We start from the raw sequence: 13,248 nt of genomic DNA on the forward strand, positions 1-13,248 counted from the left end.
TTTTAGCAGCCTCTCTCTGCTAACGCACACATTATAGATATTTTCCAATGTTTACACAGATGCATCCAGTTGTTTGTGTAGTCTCATGTGGAAGCATTCATCCGTCTTCAGAGCCAGTAGCTTATGTGAATTGCAGAGACCTACTGAGGACAGTGTTGCCTGAGTGTCATTAGGTTTTGTTCCCCTTATCTGTGATCAGTGCAGCCAGTTGGTCCTGGGTGAACAGCATCTTCCCGATCGACATGCCTGCACTGTACAGGTCCATAGAAACATCGCAAATAGGAACAGCAGGAGGCCATTCAGCCCTTCAAGCCTGTTTTACCATTTCGTATGAACATGGCTGGTCATCTAATTCATAACCCTGTTCCCACTTTCTCCCCATACACTTGTGGCATTAGTGTAGATAGATGAGAGCTTTTTTTTGTCAGTGCAGACTTGATGGGTCGAAGAGCCTCTTCTGTACTGGATAATTCTATGACTCTATAACTATATCTGACTCCTTTTTCAAATCATTGAAGATTTTGGCCTCAATTGCTTTCTGTGGCATTCAATTCTGCAGGCTCCCCACTCACTGGATGAACATATTTCTCCTCACCTCTGTCCCAGGGAGTATGGTGCCTCAGTGGTTAGCACTACTGCCTCATAGTGCCAGGGACCCAGGTTCAATTCCACCCTCAGGCAACTGTTTGTGTGGAGTTTGCACATTCTACCTGTCCCTGCGTGAGTTTGCTCTGGTTTCTTCCCACAGTCCGAAGATGCACGGGTTGGAGGTGCTCAATTGCCTGCAGTGTGCAGGCTAGGTGGGAAATGTAGGGATGTCAGAGAGGTGGCAGAGCAGTGTTGGAGTCATTGGATCAAGCCAAGGTTCAGCTGTGTAAATGATCCCATTATTGTACTCAAAGATCAACTGTGATGCCTCCCAGTGAGTGGGACAACATTTCTTCCTCAGTCATGGGAAACAGATCAGCTGGATATTCATCTCAGTTTAGCATATTGTCTGCCAATATAACAACAGTGAGTAATCTTGAAAGCTAGTTAATCAGTTGTGATTTCCTTTGGAGGGTCATGAGATGTTATCTGTTTATCTTTTCTTTACATTGCAAGTTATTTTGTTCACTTCTTGTCCTTTCTGAATCCTGAGTGAGTTAGAATCAAGACCCTTCCTTCCATCTTCTACCCCAATGTGTTCTCAACCAACACTTCGACATGACTCCCTCTGTCTCTTCCTCTTGAAACTCTTCCTTCTTGCCTTATTACTTGTCAGCTTTGGGTCCGGCAACATCTCAACCTCAAACTCTAACCATTGGTTTCAGTTCCCTCTGTGAGCTCTCTCTATCCCATCCCCCAACTCTTGTAATCTCCCCTAGCTCTAAAACCCTGAGATCACAGAGTCAGAAGGTCATAGAGATCACGCCCTTCAGCCCATCATGCCCGCACTGGGGAAAAGCAACCCTTAACTATCCTAATCCCATTTCCCAGCACTTGTCCCATAGCCTTGTAGGCCTTAGCATCACAAGTGTACTGTATATCTAAGTGCTCTTTAAAGATGATGAGGATTTCTGCCTCTCTCACCCTTACACGCAGTGAGCTCCAGATTCTCACCAACCTCTGGGTGAAAAAGTTTTTGTTCTCCCATCTGCTCTGAATCTTCTGCCCTTACTGTAAATCGATGGCCTTGTCATTGATGCCTCCATCAAGGGGTAACGTTTCTTCCTGTCTACCTTTTTTTTGCCCCTTATCAGTTTAAACATTGAAAGCTTCTTCCTCTAATTTGTCCTCCTTGTATTCTGCCTCCTCCCCATCCGTCCCAGATTTTCATCACTCCAACACTGACAGCCATACCTTAAGCTGCCTGGATTCTAAACTCTTGAATTCTATCCCTCATCCTCTTTGCCTTTGCAATCTCTATAAGGTAGTCCTTGAAGCATTTTCATTGATCAAACCTCTTGGTCAAAAGCCTGAATATCTCCTTATGTACCTTGGTTTCCATTGAGAATTGGTCTTGAAAAATGGAGTACATTAAGGGCCCTATAGCAATGCCAGTTCCAGATTATCTTTATCGGGTTAGCTTTCTTATCCTCACAGGTGACCCTGCACCCTCAAGGGCAACTTTTTTGGACACTCAGTCACACAACAAACCAGTTTGTCCCAAGTTGGCCTGTTTGTGGATCACAGCTCCAGGAGGTTCTAGTGGATGAGTCAATTGGTCTTTAGCATGTTGGGAATGGTGGGGGTAGATGCTGAATTGGAGTGTAAGGAAGTAGAGGAGAAACAGTCAATGGTGCAGTGTGCTTGATGGAGCAAATCTACAAATGAAATGTCGTAATTGTGTAAGGTTTTGTGAAAACTCCTAACTCATCCTTCTGTGGGATGTGGGTGTCACTGGGATGGCATTGGCTGTACATTTCTGATTGCTTTTGAACTGAGTGGCTTACTCGGCTCTTTTGGAGGTCAGTTCAAAGTCATCTCCTTGGCTTTGACCTGGAGTCACATGTAGGCCAGACTGGGTGAAGATGGCAGATTTCCTTCCCTAAAGGCTATTCACAGACCAGATGGGATTCTGCATTAATCTCTCGGTAGTTGTCACGTTTGGCATCACTGAGACAAATTTTCAATTCATTGAATTCAAATTCCAGCTGGTGCTATGGTGGGATTCAAAACAATGTTCCCACAGCATTGACCTGGCCCTCTGGATTACTGGCCAAGTGATACTATCAATAGTCAACTCCTCCCTGTTAAATCAGCTCAGTGGTTCGCATTGGTACCTCACAATGCCAGAGTTCAATTCCACCCTCAGGCGACTGTCTGTGTGCAGTTTGCACATTCTCCCAGTATCTGTGTGGGTTTCTTCCGGGTGCTCCAGTTTTCTCCCATGGTCCAAGGATGTGCAGGTTGGGTGGATTGGCCGTGCTAAATTACCCATTGTGTCCAGGGATGTGCAGTCAAGGTGGGTTAGCCACGGGAAATGCGGGGTTACAGAGATAGGTATAGGGTTGAGATGCTCTTCAGAGGGGCAATCTGGATTTGATGGGCTGAATGGGCTGCTTCCATGCTGTAGGAATTCTGTGATCTTATTGTGACAGACCAGTTCAGATAAAGAAAGCTGAGTTTGAGGAAGATGGTGAAATTGACTGATATTTTCAGCAGTGGTTTTATCCATATGACCAGACATTATCCATCACAAGATGCTACAAAATGTAAACAAATAAGCTGACAGAGCTTTGTCCTAAGGTTAAAAACCAGACTTTAGTACTTACTGTGATCATGTGAAAATACAAATAGGGATTGCTTTGTCAACATTGAAACGACTTCTGCATAGCGTCCACTGTGTTCTCCCGCACCATGAATGATCATCACTAACGCCCTGGAGGAATTGGAGACGATCAGATCTCAGCAGTGGAACATCATATACGAAATTAAAGAACATCATGTATTTTAACTTTGTAATTAAGCCAGTTTCTAATCCATCTCGCCAAGTTTCCCTCATTCAGTCTCCCATGTGGGACCTTGTCAAACGCCGTGTCAAAATCCGTACAAACTACATCAACAGAACTTCCCTCATCCACACACTTGATCACATTTTCAAAATATTCTAACAGATTTGTTAGGCATGACCTCCCTCTGACAAAGTCATGCTGACTATCCCTAATTAACTCATGCCTTTCCAACTGGGTATTAATTCGCTCATTCAGCATTTTCTCCAATAGTTTTTTTCCCTGAATTCTGGACCTATCTTCTTCTCTTCCACAGTGAAGATTGAAAAGAAGCATTCATTGACCACTTTTCCAATGTCTGCAGTTTCGCACACAGGTTCTCCTCTTGGTCCCTAATAGACGCTATTCTTTCCCTGATCAACCTCTTCCATTTAATGTATTTATAAAATATCTCCCCAATCCTGTTTGCAAGTACCTCTTCATGCCTGCTTTTTTTTGCTCTTCTAATTGCTTTTTGAGGTTCCCTCTTGTACTTCCTGTATTCCTCTAGGGCCACTGCTGAATTACTCCCTTTGGACTTGCCAAAAGCCCTTCTCTTCTTCTGTATCCAGTCCTGAAGTGTCCACATTTCTCTGAACTTATTGCTCCTACATTTCCTCAAGGGTACATGTTGGACCTGTACTCTCCCCAGCTCCTTTTTGATTGTCCCCTCTCACCATCGCTCTGCTGTAGAATTTCCCATGAGGCGTTCTTCCCAGTCTGCAGTGGCCAGATCCTGCTTTATTTTAATAAAATCTGCCTTTCCCCAATCCAAATCCATCTTTTGTAGGCCATTTTTTTCTTCCTTGTCCAGAAGAAGTTTGAACCAGACCGTGTTGAGGTTGCTATTGCTAAAATGCTCCCCCACTGCCACATCGAACACTCGTTTGGCTTCTTTTCTCAGAAGCAGAACCATCATTGCACTGACCCTTGTTGGGCCTTCTACATGTTAGGTTACATTCCCTACAGTGTGGAAACAGGCCATTCAGCCCAACAAGTTCACACCGACATTCCAAAGAGCAACCCACCCAGGCCCATTCCCTATTTACCCCTGACTAATGTACTTAACACTATGGGTGATTTAACATGGCTAATTCACCTGACCTACACATCTTTGGACCATGGGAAGAAACTGGAACAAACCCACACATGCATGAGGAGAACATGCAAACTCAACACAGACAGTCACCTGAGGCTGGAATCGAACCCAAGTCCGGACAAGTTATGGGGACAGTTACTGAGCTGGAAGTTTGAAATTAGGATGAGGTGGGGGAAGGGGAAATGAGGAAACTGTTGAAGTCCACATTGATGCCCTGGGGTTGAAGTGTTCCGAGGCGGAAGATGAGGCGTTCTTCCTCCAGGCATCTGGTGGTGAGGGAGCAGCGGTGAAGGAGGCCCACGACCTCCATGTCCTCAGTAGAGTGCCCCATAACTTGTCCGGACTTGTCCTACCTGCCTATCTTCTTTTCCACCTATCCACTCCACCCTCTCCTCCTTGACCTATCACCTTCATCCCCTCCCCCACTCACCCATTGTACTCTATGCTACTTTCTCCCCACCCCCACTCTCCTCTAGCTTATCTCTCCACGCTTCAGGCTCACTGCCTTTATTCCTGATGAAGGGCTTTTGCCCGAAATGTCGATTTCGAAGCTCCTTGGATGCTGCCTGAACTGCTGTGCTCTTCCAGCACCACTAATCCAGAATCTGGTTTCCAGCATCTGCAGTTATTGTTTTTACCAGCAGGACAGTGCCAGTGTGCACTGGGAGGGGTCATGGGGGAGGTGGGGGGGTGCTCCTTTAAACATCAGGAAAGGTCACTCGGGCAACAAGCTGGAGGGCACTGTGCCACAGGGAGCCCCATCTCCAGCGAGGAGAGGAAGCGACAAGAGAGGGAAATGATCCGAACTTGGCAGAGAACAGGAGGGACGAGAAACAATCGGGTTGCGAGCTTTGGCTGCTATCCCAGCTGTTGAGGGTGTTGTTTTCTGCTGTTTACTCAGCAAGTGAATGCAATCTAACATGGAGCTCTTAACAACGCTTGTAGTGTGCAGCCTAGAAAGCACTTTACATTTCTTTAGCAACTTCGGGATGTCCCAGGAGTACTTGGCAGCCAGTAAAATACAGTTGGAGTGTAGTCAGCTTTGCAATGTAAGGAGTGTGACAGTCAATTTGTGCACAGCAGGATCCCACACACCAAGGGAGTGAGAAATGGCCAGGTAATTTCTCACTGATGCTGGTTGAGGGATAGATATGAGTAAGGGTATTGACAAATAGCCTTCAAAACAGTGGCTACAGATGGAAGGCAGAGCCTTGGTTTAATATCTCTCTGCTAAAAGACAGCACCTCTGACTGTGCAGCACTCCCTCAGCAATACATGGGCATTCTCGGCTCAGATCCCTGTCATAGGTCAACAAATGATATTACCAGGAGCATTGAAAGGTCGGCTTGGACACTGTCCAGATTTTAGCTTGCAGCAAAGCGCTTACGAAAGAGGATGGTTTCACAACGTTCCTGTACTGATAAGAGAAGACAAGCGCCAACTGTACTGACTGTAATAACTCTTACAGAATTGGACAAGATGCACATCACTGTGTGCAGACAGGACAATTGGACCCTGACCAGGAGCTGGCAATAGAGTCAGGGAATTTCACCAAAGACATGACTGAACAGTTACATTTCAAGGAGCATTCGAAGCTGCTGAACGATGGAACAACCCTGGGCTGGAAATTCTGAACAGCTTCACTATAAATGCTGGCGAAACCTCACTCTGATTCCCGTGGCTTAGCCTGAAGTGGGAGTGGAAACCTCAGTCGCTCCCAAATGGAACCCCCAACATTTTAATGTCAATAAGCCAGTGACCAGGGGAAGAGTGCAAAGGGCAGAGGTGGAGAAAACAAACAAGAGAAAGAGGCAGAGAGAGAAGGAGAGAGAGATGTGAATATGGACGTGAGAAAAACAAGAGTTGAGGCACATAACATAGAGAAACAGAGGCCATGTAGAGAAGAGTGGAGAATATCAACTCTCACACCTTCCTCAGGACAGGTGGAGAAACAGGAAGACACAGTGGAACACAATGGACAGAGAGGCAGAAGTGACAGAAAAAGAAAGAGGCAAAGAACACGGGACATTTTTATTGATTGATTTATTGTTGTCACATGTACCATGATACAGTGAAAAGTGTTGCTTTATGTGCTATACAGGTAGATCACATAATACAAAATGCACCAGGGTAGCAGGAGAGAGTGCAGAATTCAGTATTACAGCCACAGAGAAGGTGCTGAGAGAGAGATCAACATGAACATTTGGGATGCATTCAAAAGGCTGACAATAGCGAGGAAACAGCTTATCTTGAATTGATTTGTGCATGTATTTAAACATTTCTATCTATATTAGGGATGCCTCAGACAGGAAGAATGGAAGAAAAATAAGCAAACTGAAATAGAAAGCAGTATTTTGAGAGAGACAGTGATTGAGGGGGAGATGGGAAAGAACTGTCAGCTAGATAGAAACAAAGAGACTGTGTCATATCAGAGACAGAAATAAAGACAAAAACGCCTTGCTGTGATATAACAAGAATGGAGTTAGGTGATACAAATGTGGTTTATAGAATATTTCCGAAACAGTTTTCACTGTCTTTACTCACTAGCCTCCCCCCCATGTTCCTATTTACAAACCCATGACACTAAAACATCACCAGTTCAATTTTTTCCAAACTGTTCACTCTTACGTGCACAGAGCTGACTAGACCCTTAAGACAACACTAGGAACCATAGCTAAACTGAAATATTTTAGAAACACTTATTTAATTGCACTGGCCTCCACAATTATTGCCCCTACCACACCTCATCTGACTCCAATACCTTAACTCCATCTTGTAGTCTCTTGCTTCCCCCATTTGTGGCCTCATTGCCACAGCTTTGGGGAGGTGGCATCACAGTGGGTTTATAGGAAAAGCAGTGTTATAGGATGGTGGCGGGGGTGTCTGGAGAGGAAGCTTCTTGGAGGGTTGGTGTGGACCTGATGGGATGAAAGGCTGGCTTGAACACTGGAGACATTCTACATTTGTGACCCAGAAGAGTAACACATCCAGTCACACTTTCCTGCCTTTTCCCTGTAACCCTTCAATTGATTTTCCTCTTCAGATAATTATCCAATTCTTTTAAATGCTGTCTCGATTTAGCCTCGATTCCATCACGTTCTCAGGCTCTACTTTCCATGACCACTCACTGTCAGATAAAAGAATATGTCCTCATAGCCACTCAATTATCTTAAATCTATGTAATTCCCACCAAAAGGAAGGGTTTCTCCCCATCCACTCTGTCCAGGTGCCACATGGCTGTGAAAGTCTCTAGCAAATCTACTCACTTACAGTACCAACGTCTTCTGTCCATCAGATAAAAGAGGGTGCTACTGGTCTCAGAGCAAAAAACAAAAGGGATACTAAGGATATAGATGAAGGTGTTAATAGCACAGAATAGGACATTCACTCAAATGAAATTCACCAAAGATCCTCACACAGCACCTTCCAAACATCTACTTCCATCTAGAAGGACAAGGGCAACAGATACATGGGAACACTATCCGTTGCAAATTCCCCTCCAAGCCACTTACCAACCTGACTTGGAAATATATCGCCGTTCCTTCACTGTCGCTGGGTCAAAATCCTGGAATTCCCTCCCTAATGGAATTGTGGGTCAATCCATAGCACATGGACTGCAGCGGTTCAAGAAGGCAGCTTACCCCCCTTCTCAAGGGGCAACTAGGGAAGGGGCAATAAATGCTGACCCAGCCAGCAACACCCATGTGCTGTGAGAGAGTAAGAAAAATCTCTGCTGGGAGTAAACCCATGAAATCAATATGGAGGACAAAGGTCCATGGCCTGAAGTTGTCCATCATCCTATTGTTTTCTGAAGGTTGGAAAGTGCCTGAGCAGAAAATGAGGTGCTATTTCTTCAGCTTTCTTTGGTTTCAATGGGACTCTGCAGCAGATCAGAAATGCAACTGAACTGACTGAAATGACCTTTTTACCATCCGTCCCTCCAGCTACCCACCTACCCTCCCCTCCCACCAAAGCTCACCATTCAACCACCGTGAAAAGGTGTGGGACTTTAACAATGCTCTGCTCGTCGGAATGAGGCCACTGTTTACAAACTGGGTATAGGCTAACACCTCAGTAAAGCTCAGCTGAATAGCACAGGTGTGGTCCAAATCACAGAATCACTGAACTCCATCCAACCTCCAGTAAACATTGTCACATAGGGAGTGTTTTCTGAAAAATAGGTCTAGTGTGGTGTTAACTATTTTTAAAGCAGCACTTCCATAGTTAGAGTCATAGACTCAGAGATGTACAGCACAGAAACAGACCCTTCAGTCCAACCCGTCCATGCTGATCAGATATCCTAAATTAATCTAGTCCCATTTGCCAGCACCCAGCCCATACCCCTCTAAACCCTTCCTATTCATATACCCATCCAGATGTCTCTTAGATGTTGTAATTGTACCAGCCTCCACCACTTCCTCTGGCAGCTCATTCCACACATACACTACCCTTTGCGTGAAAGTTTTGCCCCTTAGCTCCCTTTTATGTCTTTCCCCTCTCACCCTAAACCTATGCCCTCTAATTTTGGACTCCCCCACCCTGGGGAAAAGACCTTGTCTATTTACCCCATCCATGCCCCTCATGATTTTATCAACCTCTATAAGGTCACCCCTATAAGGTCAACCTCTTCAGCCTCTCCCTATAGCTCAAACCCTCCAACCCTGGCAACATCCTTGCCAATCTTTTCTGAACCCTTTCAAGTTTCACAACATCTTTCCTATAGGAGGGAGACCATGCTGTATGCCAAAATGACTTCTAAGGAAATGACAAATGGTGGGTATAATTTATTTGGTATCCACAGCAGCCTGTGATGCTCATGAATGGTATTAGTGTTAGGGAGCGTCAGTGCTATGACAGCAGACATTCAGCTACAATCAAGAGGGGAGCATTTACTTTAGTGAGGGTGTGGGTGCAGGTGAAGGCAATGCCATCTGACACTACCCTGAGGGCATCTTCTTTTCATTCATTCATGGGGTGTGGGCATCACTGGCTGGGCAGCATCTATTGCCCAGAGGGCAGTGACGAGTCAACCTCATTGCTGTGGGTCTGGAGTCACATGTCAGCCCTTCATCAGCTTATGCCCGAAACGTAGACTCTCCTGCTCCTCGGATGCTGCCTGACCTGCTACGCTTTTCCCAGCACCACACTCTCGACTCTGATCTCCAGCATCTGCAGTCCTCACTTTCTCCTCCTCCAAAATCTGAGGGGTCCACCTTAACCAATATCACCTACAGTCTTCTATCAGCGCCTATGGGTTCCGCTCTGAAGCGATGGAGAACTGGTGATCAGGACAGAGTCATGAACACGGGCGTCCCTCATCCACAGTGTGTACATGGGTAACAAAAGCACACAGGACGCAGGAGCCCTGCCTGTGGAGGGAGGTGCCTGTGGACAGCAGCATCTGACCAGTCCTCTTCAGGAAATCATCTGCTCCGTCCAACAAGGAAGGGGCTCAAACGAGTGCCCCAAACACAGATGGTCCCCCTTTCTGCAGGCTGGGAAACCACTCTCAGTGGGCTTACCATCTTCAGGGGCAAGGAAAGAAAACTCAAAACAGTTCCACATGGAAGAATGCGACAAAATTTGTGGATAATCTTCAGACTGACCATCCGGAAAGATGGACTCCAGTCTTATCACGTGAACAATCCAAATCGCCAGCACTGTCCTCAGTGAGACCCACCTTCCTCACGGAGAGGTCTAAAGGAACAAGCAGTATTCCACAGGAAAAGAAAGGCCAACAGCAACCTTTGTATTGATGGAGATCATGTTGAATCCAGTGTAGGAGCAAGGATGTACTGCCAGAGCTGTCCATTTGTATAAAATATAAAAGGCTCATGACATTTTATTGCAACCTCAGCTGTAATCAATATACTGTCAATCACCAGCAGTTATGCCCTGACCTTTAGTTCTAATGAAGCTGTTAAGGAACAGTTCTATTCAATCTTGATAAAGTCCTCAATGTCATCCCAAAAGAAGAAAACGGCATCCCTCTGGGGATGTGAATGCGAGATTCGGTGGTGACTCCAGGGTTTGGACAGGAGCCATGTCAGGAAGCCAATGCAGCAGCTGACAAAGTCAGCTCAGAATAATCTCATTACAACAAACGCTGTCTTCCAAAAGAACCACATGGAGACATCCTGGATTGTGCCATTCTTCCAGCCAAAGATCCAAGTGATGCCTGGATCACTGGACAGGCCACTCACTTATCCACTGCATCCAGCACAAAGACATCACCAGAATCAGACCTTTGAGAGGAACAACATCAAAGCAGTAAAGCAGCTCAACAGTCGAAAGGAATTCCAAATGCAACTTGCATCAAATTTGGAAATTTCTCGCACACCCAACTCAATTCCAGCACAGTGCCACAAACACACAATCCCACTCCAATACTGCAGCAACAGTAGAAGTGCAAACTGTACCTCAGTGGGCAGCACTCTGGCCAGTGAGCTGATGTTCTAGGCACGGTGGCTCAGTGGTTAGCACTGCTGCCTCACAGCACCAGGGACCTGGGTTTAATTCCCGCCTCGGGCAACTGTCTGTGTGGAGTTTTCACATTCTCCTCGTATCTGCGTGGGTTTCCTCCGGGTGCTCTGGTTTGCTCCCACAGTCCAAAGATGTGCAGGTTAGGTGAATTGGCCGTGCTAAATTGCCCATAGTGGTAGGTGCCTTAATCAGGGGTGAATGCAGGGGAATGGGTCTGGGTGGGTTGCTCTTCGGAGGGTCAGTGTGGACTGGTTGGGCCAAAGGGCCTGTTTCCACACCGTAGGGAACCTAATCTAATCTAACCATTTCAGAGCACAAGATCTAGAGAGGTAGCCCAGTGTCAGTAATGAGCCAAAGCTGCATTCTTGAGGGTGAAATCTTGATGAGGTTGCTGAATTGAGGGGCTATTTGTTCCCTCAGATGAATATAAAAATTTCAATGGCATGATCTGGACTCAAATTCCGCCATGGCAGACGGTAGAACTTGAATTCAATAAAAAAAATGGAATTAAGAGTCGACTGATGACCATGAATCCATTGTCAGTTGTCAGAAAATCCCATCTGGTTCACTAATGTCTTTTAGGAAAGGAAATCTGCCATCTTTACCTGGTCTGGCCTACATGTGACTCCGGAGCCACAGCAATGTGGTTCACTCTCAACTGCCCTCTGAAACGGCCTAGCAAGCCATTCATTTATATCAATCCTAGCAAGTCACAACAAAGGAATGAAACTGGGTGGACTACCTGGCATTGACCTTGGAACTGTAAAAGACAACAGAAAAAACACAAACAGCCCTGTCAACCATGCAAAGTCCTCCTTACCAATATCTGGGGGCTAATGCCCTCCCTACCAGCATTGTGGGTTAACCCACAGCACATAGACTGCAGTGATTCAAGAACGCAGCTCACTACCACCTTCTCAAGGGACAAATAGGGATGGGCTATCAATGCTGGCCAGCCAACGACACCCAAGTCGCACAAATGAATAAAAAAACTCAATGAACAGCGGTGAGGTTACCAAAATGTATTCAACTAACTTCACTAACACTGATTACCTGGTCATTATCTCATTGTGGGACCTTGCTGTGCAGAAATTGACCATTTTATTTTCCATGTTGCTTGAGTTATAAAAAGAGGCTGGACAGGCTGGGACATTGTTCACTGGAGCCGTGGAGGTTGAGGGGTGACCTTATGACATTTATAAAATCATGAGGAGCATGGATAGAGTGAGTAGCCAAGGTCCTTTCTCATGGGTGGGGGGGTTCAAAACTGGAGGGTGTATTTTCAAGGTGAGCACGGTGGCTCAGTGGTTAGCACTGCTGCCTCACAGCGCCAGGGACCCGGGTTCAATCCCCGAGGCGGGAATTATGTGTGTGTCTGTGTGGAGTTTGCACATTCTCCCCGTGTCTGCATGGGTTTCCCTCTGGGTGCTCTGGTTTCCTCCCACAGTCCAAAGATGTGCAGGTTAGGTGAATTGGCCATGCTAAATTGCCTGTAGTGTCAGGTACATTAGTCAGGGGTAAATATGGGGAGGGTGGGTTTCTCTTCGGAGGGTCGGTGTGGACTTGTTGGGCCAAAGGGCATGTTTCCACACTGTAGGTAAGCTAATGGAGAAAGATTTAAAAGGGACCTGAGGGGCAACTCTTTCACACAGAGTGCGGTTCACATGTGGAATGAACTGCAAGAGGAAGCAGTATACACAGGTAGTTACAACATTTAAAAGACATTTAGACAGGTACGTGAAAGGAAATGTTTAGAGGGATGTGGGCCAAGTGCAGGCAGGTGGGACTAGTTTAGTTTGGGAAACGTTGTCGACATGGACGGTAGGACCAAGGGTCTGTTTCCATGCTGAATGACTCATTTCGAGTACTTCAACTTTACTTGAATACTACATTTGGAGTACTGTGCGCAGCTTTGGCCTCATAACTCAGGAAGGGTGTACTGGCTCTGGAGTGTGTTTCAGAGGAGGTTCATTAGAATGGTCCCAGGAATTAAAAGCTTAACATATGAGGAAAGTTTGAGGTCTCTGGGTCGACACTCAATAGAGTTTAGAAGGATGAGAGGGGGAATCTAATTGAAACTTACTGAAAAGCCTGGACAGAGTAGATGTTGGGAAGATGTTTCTATTGGCAGGAGAGACTAGGACCCGAGGACACAGCCTCAAAATAAAGGGAAGACCCTTTAAAATGGGGGTA

At 45.9% G+C, this 13,248-nt stretch overlaps 1 protein-coding gene across 1 annotated transcript in view; it reads right to left on the bottom strand.

Moving 5' to 3' along the window:
* LOC140483577 (monoglyceride lipase-like) overlaps positions 1-13,248 on the bottom strand; it is a 98,376-nt gene that overhangs the window by 75,458 nt on the left and 9,670 nt on the right. The window contains exon 3 of the mRNA XM_072581799.1: positions 3,258-3,364. Within this exon, the coding sequence (XP_072437900.1) occupies positions 3,258-3,364 (107 nt within the window). The remainder of the gene's footprint in view (positions 1-3,257; positions 3,365-13,248) is intronic.

This window comes from Chiloscyllium punctatum, chromosome 12 (genome assembly GCF_047496795.1).
Source record: "Chiloscyllium punctatum isolate Juve2018m chromosome 12, sChiPun1.3, whole genome shotgun sequence".
Lineage (NCBI taxonomy): Eukaryota > Metazoa > Chordata > Chondrichthyes > Orectolobiformes > Hemiscylliidae > Chiloscyllium > Chiloscyllium punctatum.